Below are 19660 nucleotides of genomic sequence, written 5' to 3'. Positions count from 1 at the left end.
TAATTCGACTTGGATTTTGAGAAAGTGTTGGGAGCCTGGAGGTCCAAGCCCCCCCAGCAACTAGGATAATCACAGTAAAAATTGCTTCTTCCCAGCAGAAATTTCTTTAAGAAGCCCTAAAACATGGCAATGAGGTTATACTTCCAAAAGCTCAAGGTCCACCATCAACAGCCAGAAGGTCCGCATTCGTACCGCGATCCGTCAGTTGAGTAGCTCTTCTAGCCTATATAGCAACTTATTAACAGGATAGTATTGATTGATTAATTGAATCTTTATCCTCGGATTGGGAAACAGTGGCGTAGCTAGGGAATGTACCGCCCGGGGCGGATTCAGATTTTGCCGCCCCTTCAAGAAAAAGCATGTAAAAATGAAATGCGTTTTTAGAACTTTGGTGTAATAGAGGTTTTATTCATCTATGAAATGAATATAAGCATGTGTTAAATTGCACAGAACTACATACAGTCTATAATGGGCTATAAAGCAAAAACACTGCAAAGCGAGAGCATGCGTCTATGATAGGCCTACAGTGAATTCATCATTTCCAGCAGAGCTCTTAAGCAGTTTGGCGTTACAGCTGAGCTGATGATTATTGTAGTAGCCTATAATAGCAACGAGCAGTTTATTACATCAAACCTAAGCAAATGATACGCTATAGCTCCAGAGCGATAGCGCAGTGGTTAACCCGAGGTCTGCGAAGCGATTTAAGGGGGTCCCTGGAAGTTTCCGAGTTTACAACATGATTGATAATAATTTATCAAATTTAAAAATTGGTTATGCTTTATTTGTGTATTACCGAGCTTCTTAAACTGTAGGCTACGTCGCAACAAACTGGTGCGTCGTTTAAAATTTCAAAGGACATCGCGCAAAGGTTTGGTTCCCTAACTAAAAAAATCATATAAATGAATTACATTTTTAATAAGGCTATGTACATTGTTTAATTTAATTCTTTTGAGACAGCGGATTGTCAATTGCTTAACTTGCAAACGCAAATGCAAACGTTAGTCAGCATTCTATCAGCACTCACCGTTTTGCAATGACAGTGATTATAACAAATTAATATTGATTACAAATGAAAAAAGGGAGAAATTCTTTGTAACGGTGGCAAAAGTTCTATTAATTTTTAATAAAATTTATAGAAAAACATTAAATCAGCATATATCTTACTGATTCTGTGTGACGACATATCGCTCATAACATAATTTCGTCAATGTCATCAATCGTCATAAGTGCGTCACGAGTTAAGCAAATTTTTCTTAGAAGTGTGTCGTTTCGAAACTTATGAAACATTTGATTCTAATAGGAGACGCGATGCAGGCTACCAAAATTTCAGATAAATTTTGTTTAGGGGTCCTCGACCACTTCGAAGGTACCAAAAGGGGTCCGCCAAAACAAAAAAATTGAAAACCACTGCTAGCGTATAGTCTAGTGGTTCTCAACGGGGGCGGTACCGCCCCCAGGGGGCGTTTTGATTTTTTAGGGGAGCGGTATGATTACCTCGGCTTAAGGGGGCGTTTTGATTATTAGGAGGCATTCTTTAACCCCATCTACCGCCCAGCGTAACGATTTTGTTAAAAAGCTCGTATCTTCGTGGTAGCATTTCCTACCGCATACCTGGTGGAAAAGGGATGCTGTGTTGTTCTGCTACATACCAAACAGCGAAACCCACTTGACATATTCATAAGAGGTGATCTTCGAAAGTTTCTCACTGGCTTTACATCGGATGTGAAGAAACTGGCACTTTCTCACCAAGCCCAAGATTCACATTGACTACCACTAGGCCTATACTGTTTTCATGCTCGCAAATATATATTTGCTTTTCATCAAATATAGTTACTAGCTTCTAAAACCCTTACAGCCTGTTTCACCCTAAAAGGTGGATCATCAGAAGGTCCTTAGCCTATATTCTAATAGAAATAGAATTCTATTTGAATAAGGATCTTCTGATGATCCACCTATTAGGGTAAAACAGGCTGTAAGGGTTTCAGAGACTGGTAATAGCCTATATTGGATGTAATTTGCTCTGCTTGGCATTGAGAACTTTTTGTAATATTAATAGTATTTATTGTTTTATATTCGCTTTTTGTAATTAATCGTTATTGTTGGGGGGCGGTAAAATTTTTCCAGTTCATGAAGGGGGCCAAAAAAGGTTGAGAAACACTGGATAGTCCAACAAAATCAAAAAAATAAAATAAATATTAACCAATACTGATGTCGAAAGGAAGTGGTTTATTGGTGTTTGAAAAGTACTGTTTTGTTAAACATTTTACGAACCAATTTACCTCGTATTTGCTCGCTTGCAGGTTTCCTTACCAATGTGGTAAAACCTAATTTTTAAATAACATTTGCACACAGTTTTGACTACTGTGGAAATATGATTATCGGTAACGGTGCATTCAAACACATGATCCGTGAGATTAGTAAATACATTGGAATACTTTACTCCTTTTATCATCTGAATTTTATTTTCTTAGTTTTCTACATCCATATGCACAGATCAAGTAAACTACGTAAGAACTCAACAAACAAACAACAAAACTCTCCAAAATTAGACTATGAGCAGTTATTGTCAAACTCCCAATTACAATTCGACTACAACGTGGAGGTCAAGAACAGGTACGCTGCCCTGTGTGACTCAATTATGAATCAAGAAAGCTCTGACGACCTGTCTTCAAAATGGACAGCTCTTCGTACCGCCATCACAGAATCGGCCGAAGCAGTTATACCGCATAAAGCAAAAGCTGTCAATTAAGTATGGATGACCGACGAAGTTCTAAAGCTCATGGATAAGAGAAGAGAATCGAAGAAAGATCTAAAACATTTCAACTCACTAAATAAGGAAATCAAAATTAGGTGTAAGCAACTGAAAGAGAGATGGTGGAACCAACAGTGTGACGAGATTGAGCGTAGACAATCCATTGCTCACATCCAAGTGAAGAAGATGCAAAAGAAATCTGTGCACTCCTGCACAGGCTGCATCAAAGCCAAGAATGGTAACATCTTGCTGGAGAAGGATGAAATCTTAAAGAGATGGGCTGAATACATCAGGGACTTGTTTGACGATGCTCGTGGAAACAAACCAGCGATATCGAAAGAGATGGATGGACCACCGATTCTAGAAAGTGAAATACGTCATGCTATAAAGAAAGCCAAATTGAAAAAAGCTCCAGGACCTGACGCTGTGCATACAGAAACCCTTAAGGCTTTAGACGATTTCAGAATAAAAAAGTTGACTGAAATCGCGAGTGAGATTTATGACAGTGGAAAAATTCTGGAGGACCTCTTACAATCGATCGTCATCACATTACCAAAGAAGCCGGGGGCGATTGATTGCGAACTACATCGCACAATCAGTCTAATGAGTCATGCCACCAAAATTTTTTTGACCGTTTTACTCCATCGACTACGCAGATGTAGCAATCCTGAAATCTCAGATGTGCAATGCGGATTTGTGAAAGACAAAGGAACTAGAAACGCCACATTCCTAATCAGGACACTTGCTGAGAGGTCGATAGAACACAGGGAAGACCTGTACCTCTGCTTTATGGACTACAGCAAAGCTTTCGACCGTGTTAGACATGAGCCACTTATAGAGATGCTTGACAGCTTAGACACAGACGGTAAAGACCTCTGACTTCTCAGAAATCTCTACTGGGATCAATCAGCAGCAGTCCGGATAGAAGGCGATTTGAGCAAATGGACACAAATCGGAGAGGTGTTAGACAGGGGTGCGTAGTCTCACCTGATCTTTTCTCACTCTACGGCGAAACGATCTTGCGACATCTAGATGAAGAAGAAGGCGTCTCTGTAGGCGGACAACACTTTAACAACATAAGATACGCAGACGACACGGTACTAATCGCCACAGCAAACTCCAGTTTACAAAACTTACTCGACATAGTCATTAAGCAAAGCGAAAACCTTGGACTTAATTTGAATGCAACGAAAACCTTCTGCATGAATATCTCATCAAAGAAAATAACTCCAGTATGCACAATCAAAATACAGAATACAACAGTCTCACAAGTAAATAGTTTCAACTATCTGGGTTCTATAGTCACTTCGAATGGTCGATGCTGGAGCGATGTAAAATCACGAATTGCACAATCCAAACAAGCGTTCATTAAAATGGCCAAAATACTGAAATCTAACTCAATCTCTCTAAACACCAAAATAAGAATTTTACAGGTGTACATTTGGTCAGTTCTGCTATATGGCTGTGAATCCTGGACTGCGTGCCCACAGATAGAAAAGAAGATCAACAGTGCTGAAATTTGGTTCATTCGAAGAATGATGGGAATTATCTGGATGGATAAGATCACTAACGAAGAAGTGTGGAGTGCTCTGGGTGCACCCCTGGCGTCCTCATTACAACTATCAAAAAAAGGCAAATGACATTTATCGGGCATGTCTACCGCAAACGCGGAATTGAACACTCGGCAATGATGGGGCGACTTCCTGGTCAGAGGCACCGAGGGCGTCCACGTTTGAAAATCTTCAAAAATCTTACAACATGGACAAACCAAAATTTTGAAAACCTAATTAGAACTATGGACAATCGATCGTTGTGGAGACTCACGGTAGCCGACGCCTTATTCAGGCATGGCGGAATAGGTAGCCTACACTAACAATGGCGGAAGTCTGAACGCGCTTCCTTCAAAAATCGTAAAAAAGAGAAAAGACGATGCGCGGTCTAGCACCAACTCTTTTACATTGTATTGTATCAAAGAATCAATTATGTTGTTCAATTGCTTTTCAGTTATAATTAGTTAAATGTTGTCCAACCGATAAAATCCCATTGGTTTAAGCCTCTATTAGATTTGATTTAGGGTGCGATAGTTCCAGAATTAAATTCATCCAGTACTAAACTAAACTTTGCCATTTTATACTAATTCTCAGCAATTTAATTTTTACAATAGCCTATTAAAAGTAGGCCTACCCACTCCACTTTATCATTTTTATTCTGCGGCTTTTCACCCAGGATTTTACCAGCTGCATTGAATTAAGCCTAGGCTACTGCATTTGAGACCTTATTTTTTGCTTGGGTATTGAAATTGGTATGTGTTGAGTAGTTTTAATATTTGAATTATGTTTCTGTTATATAAAATATATGTGCTTTGCAATTGAATAATTAGCCTACTGTTTGAACGTGGTTCTGTGCAGATAGGTGATATTGTAGTGTAATTTAATATGGAAAATAGCCAGAAAAACTCCAATGTTCTTCCAGTAATTGCCGGAAGTTCAGGGAAGGAAAAACCTTTACTAATGTCAAAGATGGCAGGTGAGATAAATAATAAGGTTGTGATAGTTGTAAAAATGCTTTCTGAAGTGGCTTTGTCTGCTCCAATAGCTCAGTTGATTAAGCCATTGACTTTATAAACAAAGAAATAGCTAGATTAATGAGTTCCAGTTCAACTTTGTGGGTGGGCATTTAAAAGCTATTTATTTTAGGCAGTGGCTATTTGACTGCCTCCGGTCTTTTAATCTGAAACACTATTTGACCGGTCATGACGTATTTTTTCTTTTTCCCTTTCAAAGCAAAAGACGAGAGGAGAAGAAACAAGTGCCTATATAAGTTTTAAATTCAGTAGTTCTATTGAACTGAATCAGCGGCGCGTACGATGTTTCTCGGGCTGGTATCCCCAAGCAAGGGTATGAGTTCGATACTATACCCGGCAGCATTTTATTTCTAACTAACTTGCCTGCTAAAAACACTGCCTGAAAGTAAACTTGACATTTATGTGAAACCATTTTTTTAAAGGAAGTATTGTAACTTTTTACAGCCACCAAACTAACTTGTTGAGAGCAAAAATGTATTATATTGCGTCGTTCAGCAAACGCAGTCACATCCTCTTATGACGAACGGAAACTTACCCAGAAAAATTCTCAAATTCCATTAAAAAATCTCTAACTTTATTACTCAATACTCATATTTGAAAAGGCATAAAAAGTTGGCCTGTAGGCTACCTCAAATTAAAAATTGACCACAAAAATGCAGCAGCCAAACGATTGAACCACTTCGGGTCAAAATTTAGTTAAAAAAAGCGCTTCCGGGTAGTATCGAACTCATTCCCTCGGAAACACCACTCCGAGAAATATCGTACGCGCCACTGAACTAAACCACTTGAATAAAATTGTTGAATTTAGAACTTATATGGGCATTTTTTTCATTTTTTTTCTTCTCTCTCCTTTTGCTTTGAAAGTGAAGGTGAAAGACAAAATACGTCATGACCGGTCAAATAGTGTTTTAGATTAAAAGACCGGAGCCGGTCAAATAACCACTGCCTTTATTTTATGTTAAGAATGATTTTAAATTGCCATTACCAATGCACAAACATTCTTGGATTGGTTTGTTGCTTAACAACTTTGTTGGTAACAAATTTTTCGTAGTTGATATATCAGTTGATATACATCGGTATCGGCTTAACAATTTCATAAATATCACTATCGACCTGATAAGTGATAACGGTCGAGTTCGAGTTCTAGTTTTACTTAACATTAGATAAGATTTGGTTTGGGATTTCAGGTTTTGATGCAATAAAACAATTGATTCGTTAAACGAGTAGGCTATGCGATTACTCAAATCGCCTGCATTTCGATTAGAATGTATTTTATTGAGTGTTTGGTAGTTGCAATGTTTAACGATTCGAAAGAAACCTGGACTTAGGCTACTAATAATAACAACATGCTTAACTTTCAGCAAATCTGAAGTACATTTCTTTGGTTCTTCTTGTCATTCAACGTACAGCGTTGATTCTAACAATGCGACATATCACTATCAGAACAGTACCAGGAGATCATTTCTTCTCAACAACAGCTGTAGTGGTCGGAGAAATCTTTAAATTAACTGCCTGTCTAGTGATCATACTGTTTGAGCACAAAGGTTTTTACTATTTCAATTTAATGCAATCAGTTTAATGCAAATAGTTTGTATGCACTTTATAATAATAAATCATTGTTATTTAATGTACATATATATGTTTTGTTTTGAAAGCAATCGTTCTCATTTGTAATTACTAATTTTTCTTTTTTAGGCAATGTATTCGCGTTTGCCAAATTTCTCTATGCAAACATTGTCCAACAACCGCTTGATACAGCCAAACTGGCTGTGCCTGCCTTTATGTATATGATTCAAAATAATTTACTGTATGTCGCTGTTTCAAACCTTCCAGCTGCTACATTCCAGGTAGGCTACTTGTTCAGCACTTTCTTGACTTCTTTCACAAATACGTTGAGAACAATAGATCAGAGAATAAAATTTTGAAGTGTAGTCTAGAAATTCTTTTGACAGTTACAGCGTTGTGGGATTGTGTTCTGTTGTTTTCTCCATGTGCTACAAGTAGTTGTCTCAATTTTTAGTATTTGAAAGCTTTAACTACGGTACTGTAGAGTGTAGATTTTGCGTTTTTAATTTCATTGTTATTTTATCCTGTATTTTTTAAAAATCACTTGACAATTTACCGTTAGCAGCTTTTCAAACTCTTTACAGAGTTGTGTCATTTGTAGGCTGCTTTGAACAATCCAGACTATATTAAATTACAGTTTGATGTTAAAAGTTTCTTATCTGCAAACAAGATTAGTCACTGTTTCTTGTATACTTTTATGCTTTCAACTCAATTCAAAAGAAAGCCTTGTCACATTTGATCTTCAGGTTCCATTACAGCAGTGGTTCCCAACCTTTTTTGGATGATGACCTCTTATGTTGATTTTAATTATCTTGCAACCCCCTTCCACCGACCAACTATTTTTTCTAAACTGCAAGATTAATGTTGATGGTCGCGTCCCCCACAAAACCTTTGAGTGATCCCACAGTGTTACCTTGCTAGAAAAATACTCCAACTATATGCAATAACTTGTTACAGGTATCTTATCAATTGAAGATACTCACCACTGCAATGTTTTCAGTTACAATGCTTGGGAAATCTTTGTCGAAACTCCAATGGTTTTCCATGGCTTTGTTGTTCTCCGGTGTTGCCGTAGTTCAGGTTAGAAGACCTAATCATTCATGTATGTGTTCTGTTCATGTGAATTAACTCATTTGAACTTGAGCTTCTTTATGAGATTTTCTGACCGTGTTTGATTTTTTATAATCAACTGAAAGCATCGTTTGATAAAAGAGATTTGTGTTCACGTTACGTCAATGCTTAAACAATTTATCACTGACATCGCTTACTAATGTATATATGCAAGACCTATGCGACTCATGCGTAGGCTATACAGCAAGGGCGTCCAACCCGTGGCCCGCGGCCTCATGTGGCCCGCGAGAAGGTTCTGAGTGGCCCGCGTGATATTTTTCGAAATGACATATATTATATAATCAACTTAATCGCCAACGTAATTTATGGCGAACTTACATTCCGACAAATTGGCATTTATTGTTTGCTTTCTTCCTCTATTACTCTATAATCCGTAGTGCATGGGGTGCGCAACTGTTAATTCTGTTGTATCACAATGCACATTGTTACGCATCACATTTTCCGCATTGTTACGTCCACCCTTTTCCACACAATAGTACTGGTGCTTCAAGAGTCAGTCAATCAGCAACATTTCTTGCTTTTAGCGAGAGAAGTTCAAAACTTTCTATTGCTAGAATTTTACAAAAAAAATTGTTTCTTAAGAAAAAGATCAGAGGATTCATAGATTGGCAGTTTTTGTGACATCATTATTCGGCAGCACTTGCTTGTGCGAGCAAGTTTTTCGTGGATGAACCTAAGGACAGCCGGACAAATGGGACAATACATTACGGGACGCGCAACTCCGCTGTTTTGCCAATATCAGAAGGGTCAATTGCCAATTTGACATTTTTTACGCTTTGCTGCTGGCTTGCTTTCAACTAAAAACCTTAAACCACTTTAAAACCACCTTCACTCTTCTTATATAACCCATAAAATGTACAAACACATTTCTAAGATTAGAATTTGGGTGTGAGGGTTTTATTTAGAAATTATCAGACAGTCATTTTTAAGATTACAAATCAGAAGTAAATACTCAAGTGGCCCGCGCAACCATTCGTAAACTACATGTGGCCCTTTGGCTAAAAAGGTTGGACACCCCTGCTATACAGTGTATTTGCAAACCTAGGTCGGAGCCAATTCTCATGACAGATTTAGAGTTTGACTTCAGTGAAAATATATGAAAATGAAATAAAGGAAAACATATGTTTGCATCATGTCGACCTTTGTAAACAGGCCATGTCAACGTGCAGCTTCAAATTTGGCTGGAGGCCGAACTGTTAGTAGCCTAGTGTTACGGACAATCGTTTCTACAAATCAAACGTCACATAAAACCATTAAGCTAAGTTTGCATATGTATTTTTAAATTGTGCGATGACTTCGGTACAAAAGTTGAAGAAGCAAATGTTGAGAACGCCAAAGCCACAAAATTTATATTTGCGATCAAGACCATTGAACATCTTTTCTTTTTGATTTTTCGATTGAATTCTCACACACTAGGATTATCTCTCCTTCAAGAACGTCATGGGGAATCTTCATCACCAATTCACTGACGTAGTTTTGTTTGAACCCAGTTGTTTTGATCTTTCAAAGCTACACTTCTCCACCTGTTTTTAATGACATGTAAAGTTACAATTTTGCTTTCCGCTAGTGGACACATTTTTTCGCCTCAGTTAACCAATTGTTGGCAGACATCGGCCCTTTTTTTTTTACATTGAATCAATATTTTATGGCGTTAAATCAATGTAAAAAGAGTTGATTTGCTAACTGGGTTTTCGTCATTAAAGGCATCCTAAATGAAATTTTCAAACGGGAATTAAGCATTAAAATGCGTAAACTGAACATTCAAGAATACATTTCAAAAAAAAAAAATTACCGAAAAAAAATTGTTTTTAATGGCCCTGGCAAGGCCCAAAGTCCAATGTTTCATTTATTTTCATTTTTTTCAAAATGACCAAAAAGGGCAAACACTGCTCGAGAATACGCCACTACAGACTGCAATAACAAAAGCCACGTTACCACATCTGATGTTTTAACATCAGATCTGATGTTTTCAGCAAACTGTCTGATGTTTTGATGTTGAAATCTGATGTTTTGATGTACATACATACATAGCCTACAGTTAAATCGCCCGCAGTAACAACTATTGCGCGATCACCTGATTGCTAGTCTATAGTGACGCAGACTGTACAGTCGCACACTTCGCTGCTCACGCCCAATCCCATTTTGAAAGCTCTGACAAAAGCACGCACGCAATGGTGGTCAGACCGCAATAGGGCAAAATTTTATTGAAAATCGTTTTATGGTAGCATGTTAAACACAAAGAGCGTGTACAATCGCCAAGTCAGGTTTTTCCTTTAGTATCCCTTTAACACCATGTTTGAAATTTGCGTTAGTACTTTTTTGCCGACGCAATTCATATTTTGTACGATTAGGCTACTTCAACATTTACGTATTAACTCGGCAATTGCCGGCGCCAAACTAGAAGGCTGTGTGTCTTCCAGAGCGTTTGGTCAAGTTACGCAATTACAACCAAATTATATAATGCGCAGAATTTTGCACGACAATCACAACAGACTGACATGCGGAATGCGGATCCACAAATACTGCATTATAATCGTTTAGGCTGAAAATAGGCAACTTTTAGAAATTGCTTGCAGAATTAGCTGGAAATACTCGCCCCCCTGGAATTGGCTTATTTCAGTAAACAATGGACGCCAACGCAGTAGATCGCTACATGATTTGAAAACTTTGTATTCAAAGATCTGTTTTAACCCCATTGTACAACAACAATTTTCAAATTGATTGTAAAGGTTTCATAAATTGCATCTAGGCTAGGTGCCAGTTCAGCTTGCAAAATTTGGCCTTTTTACAGTTGATTCAATGTTTACGGACCTTGAATCAATGCAAACAGGATTGGTTTTTCTTTCCAGCTCTGTATGACAAATACCGGAAAGCATAATACGCTTTTGTCAACCATCACACATATCGGGATGGTTATAAATAGAATATCCGCGCAAGCTCTTCAAATTAAAACGGATGAATCTTCGTTTGTTAGTTAAAAGCTGTCATTATGAATGCAGCATCCAATCCATGATACTACCATAAAACATAACATATATGCAGTAAAGTGCTGCTATTCGCGACAGCGCTTCCACTTTGGTGGTAATTATCACAATTGTGGAATTTTCATCATGCTTGTGGTAAAAATGTGGTAATGAAAAATTTGTGGTAATTTAGTGGTAATATCGAAATTTTGTGTGAAAATGTTGCCAAAATGTGAAAATTGTAAATTTTGAAAATTTGGCATAAAAGGTACTATCAATAAATAAGAGCATTTAAACTGTTGTCTTCCGAAATCGAATAGATATGCAAAAAACTACTTGTAATAGCATGCGACTAACATGTTCCGCTGTTTTTGGTTTGATTTTGGAATGCGTCCTGACTTTTGACTTTGAACGTAGGGTGACCATGTGGTCATATTCATAGTCAAGATGTCTTTCAGATTCTAGCTGCGGTGTCAAGTACAGTACTTTGTTTATTTATTTTAGACGTTTTAATAACTGTTAATAACCGGTACAGTACTGTTAATAAACTGAGTAGTTGTTTTAGACCTTATTTTTCACTATATAATGTAAATACAGCCAAATAATAGCGTTGCCAGATAAGGAATTCTGTCCTAATTTGAGAAAAGTTTAAAGCTGTTGAAAACAAAAACTTGCATTTTGGAATTTTTTTTTAGTTCTGGGTAAAGATCAAAGTCCTAACCTTATTCCTAAGTCTCACCCTTACCTTAACCCTTCCTAAGCTTAATATTAATCCTAACTCTGGCAACACCTGATTGTAACCATGGCAATAAGTGGGTAAAAGTAGCCACTTCATTAATGTAAAAGTAAGTCGAAATACGATTAAAATCGGGAAGAAACTCACAGTACAAAATGTGGTAATCTGAGGACAAATGTGGTAATACAAGTGGTAATCTAGCTTTGTAAAAGTGGAAGCACTGATTCGCGAGTGTATTTTTACTGCTTCTTACAGGTTGAAGTCCAAACATCGCAGCCTAAAGAAAAAAGTAATTCCAGTGTCGCCCAGAATACCTTGCTTGGTTTAGGGGTTGTGATATTGTCTTGTGTGTCATCGGGTTTTGCTGGAGTGTACTTTGAGAAGATATTGAAAGGTTCAAAAGGTTCCATATGGTTACGAAATGTGCAACTGAGTGTATTCGGCGCTCTCTTTGGTATGGTTGCAGTATACGAAAATGACGGATCAAATGTAGCAGAGAAAGGATTTTTCTTTGGTTACTATTCCTTGGCCTGGATAACAATTTTGATTCAAGCCTTTGGGGGCCTACTGGTTGCTGTGGTTATAAAATATGCTGACAACATCTTGAAAGGATTTGCCACATCAATTGCCATTGTGGTTTCGACTGTAGCGGCCATGTTTTTGTTTCATTACACCGTCACGTTCATGTTTTTAGTCGGAGCGGCTATGGTTATAGCTGCAGTGTCTGTCTACAGCATGTCAAAGCCAGAAGCCAATATTATATCCACTCCCAAGACAACAAATACATAATTTTCTGGTGTATTTCAACTTTCTCATTCAAACATATCTACACAGTGGTATCGTGGTATGTTGGTGCTAACGTTGGCCCAAGCGTCTAATGTTTACGTTTGGACGTTCTACTGTGCATGCAAGCCTCTAGCTCTGTTTCTTCATTTGTCCCACATCATACCTCACGGGGTGGGCATTTCTGAACAGCTTTGCCCAGCTGGCAAATCAGCTTGCTTTTACATTGATCCAATGTACAAAAGCGCTAATTTGTGAACTGGGAATTGTAATTTAGTGGTTTTCATGCGCTTATTCCAAAGACGTAGACAATTCTATGTGGACCTTGATTTTTGTAGCTTAAATATTCGTCAGTTTCGTCAGATTTGCTTTGTTTGCTTGTGGGGCGTTTCACAGATTTTAGATGTTAAATGCAGTATGCAATCAGAAATTACATTGTTTTTACATTGGAACAACTCCTTTTTGCCTTAAATCAACGTTATAAGTTTAGACTGGTTAACGTGACACGATGACTGTTCATGCACAGTATATTTTCAAGATTCATAATTATGTTGTAATTTAATCTTTAGCTTATTTAAATTAAGCAACGATTGAGCTTTTATTTAAATTATTGTTTTATGCATTCTCTGTTGTATAAATTAGAAAATGTTTATCTGAATATTAAAAGAACGACTGCATTTTCACTACGATCTTGATTTCCTAACTCGAAAGTGCACGCTCTGATGGCTGTTAAATCACCTGAACAAAAGTGGCTTTTTATATCACTTTGACAACATGCAACGTTAAAGCGATGCAAAAAGGGCACGCTAGTAAAGTCATTTCAAGCGTTACAATAAGACTAGCCTTTTTTTGCGTCTTAGAAATGAAATCTCACGACTTCACCATTGAAATTTAGACTTCATTTGCACCGGGCCTGACTTGGTAGTATTGTGTTTACACACAGCAAACAACAAAGAATCTTGAAAACTTTTCATGCAAGAGGCAGTCAATGCTTGGAATCAAGTAGGACAATAAAAGAAGAAGAAGCTCTAATTCTAGTTTAATTTATAAAAATTTAAATAGCTCTAATTATTAGCGCGTTACTTCTGGATCGAAGAAGCTTCAAGATCAAGCGACGCTGGTTCGCCTCTCGGGGTGTGCGCTTGAGCAACGCACGTTAAGGACTGCTCTCCACTCAGCGGTATCTAATGGATGGAATAATTGCCCAGCAACAAAACTTCAGCAATCGGAAACTTCACTCTGTCAATCTCGGTTACCGGTCCTGCGTCAGTGATTCAAAGCCTCTAAAGCAGGGCTACTCAACTGGAGGACCGCGGTCCGAATCCGGACCTTCTGGGTGTTGATGGTGGACTTTGAGTTTTTGGAAGAATAACCTCATTGCCACGTTTCAGGGCTTCTTTAAACAGATTTCTACTGAAAAGAAGCAATTGTTACTGTAATTATCCCGGTTGCTGGGGGTGCTTCGACTCTCAGACTCCCCAATAGTCACTCCCTGATAGTTTAACTTTTGTGGTTGCGTGTGAAATAACTTATTTACCGGACCGCTAAAAATATTCAACTCGTCAAACTGGACCTTTGTTAACATTAGTTGAGTAACCCTGCTCTAAAGTATGCGAAACTGCCAGAATTAAGCTCTCAAAATAGCTTTCCCAGTCCGAGGATAAAGATTCAATCAATCAATTCTAATTTCAAAAAGCTGGAAAAATTTAATTGTTCAAGATTGCATCTAAGTAATCCATCTATGAAAATTCTCAAATCACCGTGACGCAGTTACCACAAAATCATTAAAATCCCTTGCTTCATTTATTCAGTATTTACACAAATGCAGGCTATCATGCCTATATTTGGGCACCCACAAAGGTACCAAATTATAATTGCATTTAATTAGTCAATTTGCTCAAAAAACCAAAGCAATGTGTGGTTGCCCACTTTCTTGAACATAGACTAGGCCTATCTAGGCTACATTAGCCTACAGACCCTTATAATTAGCTACAAGAGGTAGGCTATAAGCCCACAGGCATAGGTGTAAGAGAAGCGTATTTTTAGGGGGGGCGAAAGAAGTTCTGCCCAAATATGATAAAATGTGCCCGAAAAATTTTTGCGATGAAATATGAGTGCGCAGACATTTTGCCGAAACCAGGGATGGAGAAACCACGTGGGTCTGGGCCCACCTACTTTATTTTTTGGGTGGGCCTGGCCCACCCACTTTTGAAAGCCAAATATTTTTGAAAAGGTAGCGAAAGATTTAACCAAGATAACCTGCAGTTTTTTTGTGATATAGAGAAAGTAATTAGCTGCAGCAAGGGTTGAGGATGCAGCAACTTTGTATCTAAAAGAAGGCACTTAAACCAAGCTAGATGGGGATATTAATGTTAATTCTCTCGAAAACGAACTCAAGCTATTAAAATAGATAAAACATTTACATAAATCGATCAAAACTGATACAGTTTTACTTGGAAATCCCTATGTTTAATGCTACTGTAAAAAGGTCTTTTTCGTGCCACAGACTGGTGAAAAATTACTTAAAAAGCAAATTAACCCAAGAGCACTTGAACCATGGGATGAACAGTTAAACACATTCACAAATACTTGATCGATTAGGTTGATCTCACCTCAATTTGCCAAGAATTTATTGCTTTCAATGATCGTATTATTAACTTTTTTAGGAAAAAATGTCAAGTGTAATACAGAAGCAGTCACCTATAGTGACAATTGAAGGAACCTTGTTGTTGTTTGATACCAGTAGGCCTATTATATTTGTATATTAACAGGTGGTGCAGCTGTTGTGTATGCACATAGTACTGCAGGATGTTACTCCCGGATAACTTTTCTAACTGTTAAATATACCAGTACCGGTACTCCTGGTATTGAAACTTTGTGGTAATTAGCTGTGCATTGTTGATGCCAGTATTATATTTGCATATTGGTGCTGCGGCTGTCACAAATGCGCACAGCCTACTGTATAATGCTGCAGATTATTTATCCTAGGTGGTATTATAACTGTGTGTGTATTGTTTCTTTTTTATTTGTGTGTTCATCGCCATATTTTGTACAGCACTATAAAGCATAGAGAAATAAAACATAGTAACCTTAGCGGGTTTAACATACTTTTATTACACACAAAAATATAACATATTAAAAATAAACTCAAACGTGTTCGGCACGTACGTGTGTCCTCATTAGGAATCAAATCTGCAATATACATAAAATGAAAAATCGGAAGATAAATTTGACTTTGCACTGCAGCCAAACTGTAACGACACTCTGGACTGAAAAGCACAAACTGAACAAATGATACGAGAGTGATTGCGAGTAAACTATGTGGTGGGAAACAGATCACATCAGGTGTAGACTACAGGCATTGGACAAACAATTAGAACACACACAAAAGGAACGATGAGCCACAGGTGAATTACTGCCGGTTGAGAGATGGATTGTTACGTTTGATTCTTAAGGCTTCCATGATCTTAGTCTGAAACTCAGATCTGCCTCCAGAGATGATTTTAAATTGGCCGATCGAGACATTGTCAATGCACGTTTCACAAGAGGCGATGTGCTCTTTAATTGCACTTTTAGTTCTTAGGTTTGGGTTTAAGTGCTCCCCAGCCCTTGTCAACAAATGTCTGGTTAACATACCAATGTATGCGTTGTTTTCTGATGAAGACACACGTGCGTGTCGAAAACGTTTGAGTTTATTTTAATTATGTTATATTTTTTGTTATGGTTCAACAAAGCAAACTCTCTACTCTACTCTCAACCATTCGTCATAGCACATGACTAGGGAACTGTGTTCCGAAAGCTCGTGTGATTCGATATTGCCACAACGAACTCGCAGCATCAGGCTAAAACAGATCATCAGAATCTACACTGTGAAGTAAGCAACGATCATGCTGCTAAAAGCGAAACTCAATCAATTGCGTCTCTACCAAAGCTTTATCACTAGTATAAAGCAATTGAACAATTTTGTAAATGTTTTGGCCAAATTGAGCCCAAAAATGGAAACTTTTCGCTTGTTGGTACGAAAGGAAATCATGAAAACTCAATGTATAAAGTATTTAGAATGCAGCAATGCTAAGGGGGTCTGGGGGGCGAAGCCCCCCAAAAGTTGGGTTGACTTTGACTGCTGCGCCTCTGGGCCCACCTACTTTTAAAATGGTTCCTCCATCCCTGGCCAAAACCCATTTTGCCGAAAGACATTTTGCAGAATGGACAAATTGCCGAAAGGACTAATTGCCGAATGGACAAATTGCCGAATGGACAAATTGCCGAATGGACAAATTGCCGAATGGACAAATTGCCGAAACAATTTGGAAAAAAATTACTTTGAAGTCTTCTTCTTCTTTTTGCTTTTGAGAGAATAGCCGTTGCTTGGTTGGCCTTCACTAGTTGTTCTAAGATGTCGATTTTAGACTTGGTCAGGCCTTCCACATTCAACTGCAACAAGGTGATGCCTTCCCATACGACAACGGAAGTTGCCCGCCCTGAACAGCTATTAGACATGAAGGGCACATGCTCTGGGTTGGCATCACTCTGTACAGGATGAAGTTGCATGGAGCTCTGCGAGCTACAATTGCTCTCTCGATTTGTTGTCATTCGCTTGATTGCAAGAATCAATTACCAGGGCTCACCACTAGGAGGTTGACAACTTGAGCCCCAATTTGATAATATTTGGAAAGTAACCGCTCACACATCATTCGCCATTTTTAAAATATTATGTGTTTTATTTTTTCTTGCCTTCAATCGCACTGCAATATATCACCTTGTGAAATTTTATTTTGTATGTTATTCGCTCTGAGGATGCGCATTGTCATGGTGCGCGAAGCAATAAACCATGCTGTTTGTTGTTGCTTTTACTTTCAATTTTATCAAATGAACGTTGCAACTTCAGTAGTGCTAGAAACATATAATACTTTTGCATAATTTCGGCACTTTGTCCAATCGGCATTTAGTCCTTTGGGCAATTAGTTCTTTCGGCTAAATGAGTTTCGGCAAAATGTCCATTCGGCAAAATGACTTTCTGCAAAATGGGTTTCGGCAAAATGTCCGGGTACTGAAATATGTTCTACTTCAAAACATGTCACAATTTTTTTTGCACGTAAGTACAATTAATCTTGACTGCTGACTTTAATAAACATCAAAACACACTTATTTCATGTCTCAGTTTATCATTGAAACCCAGGAACAAACTCAAATACAACATCAAATCTATGATTTTATTTTTACAGCTTCAATCCTGGATCCATTAAAATTACATTTATCTTGCTGTGGTGCAGTAGCCTACATCTTCAAAAACGTGCAACTTACTCCAATATTGCTACTACTAGGCTATATGCATGTGAAACTTACAGGAACTGTATAACAGTAGTAATTGTCCAATAGCCCGGGTTACCATCAACCAAAACTATAAAAAGCACTTTGCTTTGGGACACTTGTAAAAAATTCTTTAATGCAAGCTTTTACGTGATGTTTCTAGTGAAATTGTTGGGTTAAAAAAAACTTGAACTGCCACAGTTTTGAATGAAAGCTTATCATGAGCCTCTTGATGCTTAACATCAAGAGAAGTAGCTATTCGCAAGAAAAATTTAACATACAAGAAAGAAATAGCTTAGTTTTAAATTTGATTCATTGATTGAAAATACACAATAAATCTATAATATGACAAACATTCTGAGGAATGAACTAAAACAAACTAAGTACACAACTCAAAAATAAGCATGTTTCATAAAAAAACAAGCACAGTGGCAGCCTATTTTCTAAGACATTGTACTTGAAAATGAGTATAACTTTTACTGGCATTAACCCTAAATCTTCTACCACAGTCTCGAGTAGCCTGTACATCCCTCAGCCTCATACTCACTGACATTCAGAAGTTGATTCTGAGATACATTGATGGAGCCTGTGTTAAAATTCACTTCTTTACTTGAACTCACAGTCACACTTACATGTTGTTTACTAGAATGTGCTAGAAATGACAATTTTCTTTGTTTTGGATTGTTGAATTTCTTGCCAATTAATGCATTTTTTTAAATAATGCAGTTTTAATTAGTTTTTTAAGGCCAGAAGCTAAAAAGAAATGTAAATTTGATGAATCAACAAAATATCCAAAAATTTTCCGCCCAAAATTTTTGCAATTTTGCCCGAATTCTCGACAAATCAAAAGTTTTGGGGGTGCGATCGCACCTCCTGCACTCCCTGCTCCTACACCTATACCTACAGGAGCCGGAGTTTTGGAGTATTTAGGAGCCGGAGTCACAGGTTTCGACCAAAGTCGTAGTGGAGCCGGAGTCTGAAATTTTTGGCAAAAATTAAAGTTGGAGTCCAATTTTTGATATGATAGGCTACTTTTAGTGTACAAATATTTATTTTGCACGTGGCCCAGTAGTTATTTTTGTGTATTTCTGTGAATTAAATTTTTCAAGCAGTTATTTTTACATTAAAAATACCGTAGCTTAACTTATGTTTTTCGCTTCATGACAGATAATAAGAAAAGTAGTTATAGCTTATAGGCTAGTGCAGGGTTACTCAACTAATGTTAACAAAGGTTCCAGTTTGACAAGTTGAATATTTTTAGCGGTCCGGTTCTTCTTCTTGCGTTTGAGGCCGCCAAAGATCACGTTGTTATATCCAGGCGCAGCAGCCAATGGACTGTGTGTTCATCAAGCGTTGTGAGGTCCATATATCTGTCCTGGGGTTGATATACAGGACAATGGTAGATAATGTGGTGTGCAGTCTGATAATCTGAGCCACACGCACAATATGGTGAATCAGCGAGGCTCCATTGGAACATGTTGCTGTTGAAACGGCTCACTCCAGTCAGCAGGCGATTGAGCTTCACCCATTCCTTCTGAGGTAGTTCTGCTCCAGGTGGAGTGTTGGTATTGGGAAAGACCGTGAATTGGGTTGGTCTTGCTACTTCTCTCCATTCACGGTTCCAAACTTCGGAAATAAGTGAATAGCGGTCCAGTGAATAAGTTATTTCACACACAAGCATAAAAGTTAAACTATCTGTACCAAACCACATTTTTAGGTAAAATGTAATTCGACTTGGATTTCTGAGAAAGTGTTGGGGAGTCTGGAGGCAAAGCCCCTCAGCAACTAAGATAATCACAGTAAAAATTGCTTCCTCCGAGTAGAAATCCGTTTAA

At 37.9% G+C, this 19660-nt stretch overlaps 1 protein-coding gene and 1 pseudogene across 2 annotated transcripts in view; one reads left to right on the top strand and one right to left on the bottom strand.

Moving 5' to 3' along the window:
• The window catches only part of LOC145782499 (serine/threonine-protein phosphatase PP1-gamma catalytic subunit A pseudogene), a 202139-nt pseudogene that overhangs the window by 68735 nt on the left and 113744 nt on the right, over positions 1-19660 (bottom strand). The gene's annotated exons all lie outside the window — the stretch shown is intronic.
• LOC145781684 (UDP-galactose translocator-like) lies at positions 5188-13034 on the top strand. The gene is made up of 5 exons (XM_082593359.1): positions 5188-5278; positions 6698-6880; positions 7032-7183; positions 7860-7982; positions 11988-13034. Exons 1-5 carry the CDS (start codon positions 5188-5190, stop codon positions 12519-12521), a joined length of 1083 nt encoding a protein of 360 aa, XP_082449485.1. The 3' UTR covers positions 12522-13034.

The sequence above is a fragment of the Aplidium turbinatum genome, chromosome 13 (assembly GCF_918807975.1).
Source record: "Aplidium turbinatum chromosome 13, kaAplTurb1.1, whole genome shotgun sequence".
Taxonomy (NCBI): domain Eukaryota; kingdom Metazoa; phylum Chordata; class Ascidiacea; order Aplousobranchia; family Polyclinidae; genus Aplidium; species Aplidium turbinatum.
This window is presented reverse-complemented; position numbering and strand designations above follow the sequence as displayed.

Excerpts from the sequence above, each read along its gene's own strand:
- LOC145781684 (XM_082593359.1), top strand. The coding sequence starts at position 5,188 with ATGGAAAATAGCCAGAAAAACTCCAATGTTCTTCCAGTAATTGCCGGA. Across the intron at positions 7,184-7,859 it reads TTCCAGCTGCTACATTCCAG|GTATCTTATCAATTGAAGAT; the intron begins GTAGGCTACTTG and ends AACTTGTTACAG. Across the intron at positions 7,983-11,987 it reads CCGGTGTTGCCGTAGTTCAG|GTTGAAGTCCAAACATCGCA; the intron begins GTTAGAAGACCT and ends TGCTTCTTACAG.